At 30.0% G+C, this 2,083-nt stretch overlaps 1 protein-coding gene across 1 annotated transcript; it reads left to right on the top strand.

The window, feature by feature from the left end:
- The first annotated feature begins 442 nt into the window (after positions 1-442).
- On the top strand, positions 443-1,593 carry LOC142240703 (alpha-tocopherol transfer protein-like). Its single transcript, XM_075312404.1, has 3 exons — positions 443-753; positions 813-1,182; positions 1,249-1,593. Exons 1-3 carry the CDS (start codon positions 452-454, stop codon positions 1,504-1,506), a joined length of 930 nt encoding a protein of 309 aa, XP_075168519.1. The 5' UTR covers positions 443-451; the 3' UTR covers positions 1,507-1,593.
- The last annotated feature ends 490 nt before the right edge of the window (positions 1,594-2,083 follow it).

Here is a 2,083-nt window from a genome sequence, read left to right as displayed (position 1 = left end):
CCTGATATATGGGGCTGCCACCTAACCTAAACCTAAACCATGGTGTTGGGTACATAAGATTCGGCCTGGCCGAATTTACGGCCGTATATACTTGTTTTTTGTTTTTTTTTTTTTTTGTTTTTTGCTTGTCTAGTATTGTATGCCGTTATTGTGTGCGTTGTGCACTTGTATTTTCATGAATTTAATGAAAGATCCCATATACATAGTTAAAAGATTCATTATTTAATTACAAGTATTTACGAAAATATTAAAATGTTATTGACATCAAGTACATCAGTTTCATAGAAGATCTGATTAATTTATACAAATGTATAAATTCATATTTAGTCTTTTTTATGTAGGATATGGAAATACTCGTACAACCAGTACGACCACATGTTAGCATGGAGCACAGAAATTTTTATGCGTTTCGTAATTTGCTTAAACATCGATAAACAGATAAAAATAAAATATGGCCAAGTTAAGACCACTACCGGATGAATTGAAAGAAATTGCCTGCAAAGAATTAGGAGAAGATCCGTCTCGTATAGAGGATGATTTGCAGGCCCTCAAAACATGGATAGAACAACAACCCCACCTTAGAGCTCGAACCGATGATCAATTCCTGATACAATTCTTAAGAGGATGTAAATATAGTCTGGAAAAAGCAAAGGCTAAAATTGATTTGTTTTTTGCTCTGAAATCTAAATATCCTGAAATGTTATGTCCCACAGATGTGGATGAACCAAGATTTCGTGAACTTTATAATTTAGGGTAAGTTAAGAACTTATCTTCAACTTCGCAAGAAAATTAATTTTTATAAAATTTTCTAGATGTTATACCCTTCTACCAATTCCCCTAAATGGTAATGGTCCACGTATTATGGTATATCGATTCAATTACAATGCTGATAAATACACAAATGAGGAAATTTACTATCCCTCAAGTGCTATCTTTGAGTTGGCCATGCTTAATGATCCCTATGCCGGTGTAAATGGTTTCGTTTGTATTTTTGATTTCAGCCAGGGTAGTGCAAAACATTTCCTACAAATAAGTCCCAACGTTCTAAAGAAGATTGTATCTTTTATGGAAAAGTCTATGCCTTTGCGTATTCGTGTAGGCTATTTTATAAATGCTCCACCGGCAGCTCAAGCATTTTTCAAATTACTAAGAATGTTGGTATCCGAAAAATTACGTCAACGTGTAAGTTATATTGAAATTTGAAAATTAGGAAATAATTTTCTAATTTTTTGTTTAAAATAATTTCAGATAATTATTGTAGGTTCAGACCCTAGGGAATTAGTCGAATATATACCCTTGAGATATCTGCCAAAAGATTATGGCGGAGATAATGGCTATTTAAATGAAATAACTCAGGATTTTGGAAAGACTCTCGAATTACATCGTCAATATTTCAAAGATAATGCCAACTATGGTACAAACGAAAGTTTACGCCCCGGAAATCCTGTGGATTTGGATGGTCTCTTTGGCGTAGGTGGTTCATTTAGAAAACTGGTAGTGGATTAAATGGATTAAATTAAATTATGTTAACAACTACTATAATTTGCTGTTATTAGTTGAAAATAAATTTTTCAAAATTTCTCAGAAATAAAATTGTTACAAAATTTGAAATGAGATATATAGGAAATTATCTCAAAATTAAATAGATAATAATTAGTCAAGCTTGAGATCGTTTTTTTATGTATTAGTTCCTTTTATTCTTCAATACATAAAAAAACGATCTCAAGCTTCAATAATTATTTTTTATTTAATAAAAAGAAAGATAGAATAAAATCAAAATTTCTAATTCACTCAAAATTTTATTTCAGTAGAAAATTTTCTGAAAATTGCATTTCTGTAGGAAATTTTCTAAAAAATTCATTTCGACGGGACATATTCTAAAAATAGTATTTCCATAGAAAATATTCCCAAAATTTAATTTTTGTAGGAAATATTCGGAAGATTTCATTTCTATAGGAAATTTCCTGAAAATTTCAATTCTATAGTAAATTTTCTGAAATTTTCAATCCTATAGAAAATTTTCTGAAAATTTCGTTTGTAAAGGAAATTTTCTGAAAAATTCATTTCTATACGAAATTTTTTT

The sequence above is a fragment of the Haematobia irritans genome, chromosome 5, assembly GCF_050003625.1.
Source record: "Haematobia irritans isolate KBUSLIRL chromosome 5, ASM5000362v1, whole genome shotgun sequence".
Classification (NCBI taxonomy): domain Eukaryota; kingdom Metazoa; phylum Arthropoda; class Insecta; order Diptera; family Muscidae; genus Haematobia; species Haematobia irritans.
This window is presented reverse-complemented; position numbering and strand designations above follow the sequence as displayed.

Bases quoted from the DNA above. Each gene is read 5' to 3' on its own strand.
- LOC142240703 (XM_075312404.1), top strand. From the start codon at position 452: ATGGCCAAGTTAAGACCACTACCGGATGAATTGAAAGAAATTGCCTGC. The intron at 754-812 runs GTAAGTTAAGAA...AAAATTTTCTAG, and splicing joins CGTGAACTTTATAATTTAGG to ATGTTATACCCTTCTACCAA. The intron at 1,183-1,248 runs GTAAGTTATATT...AAATAATTTCAG, and splicing joins CCGAAAAATTACGTCAACGT to ATAATTATTGTAGGTTCAGA.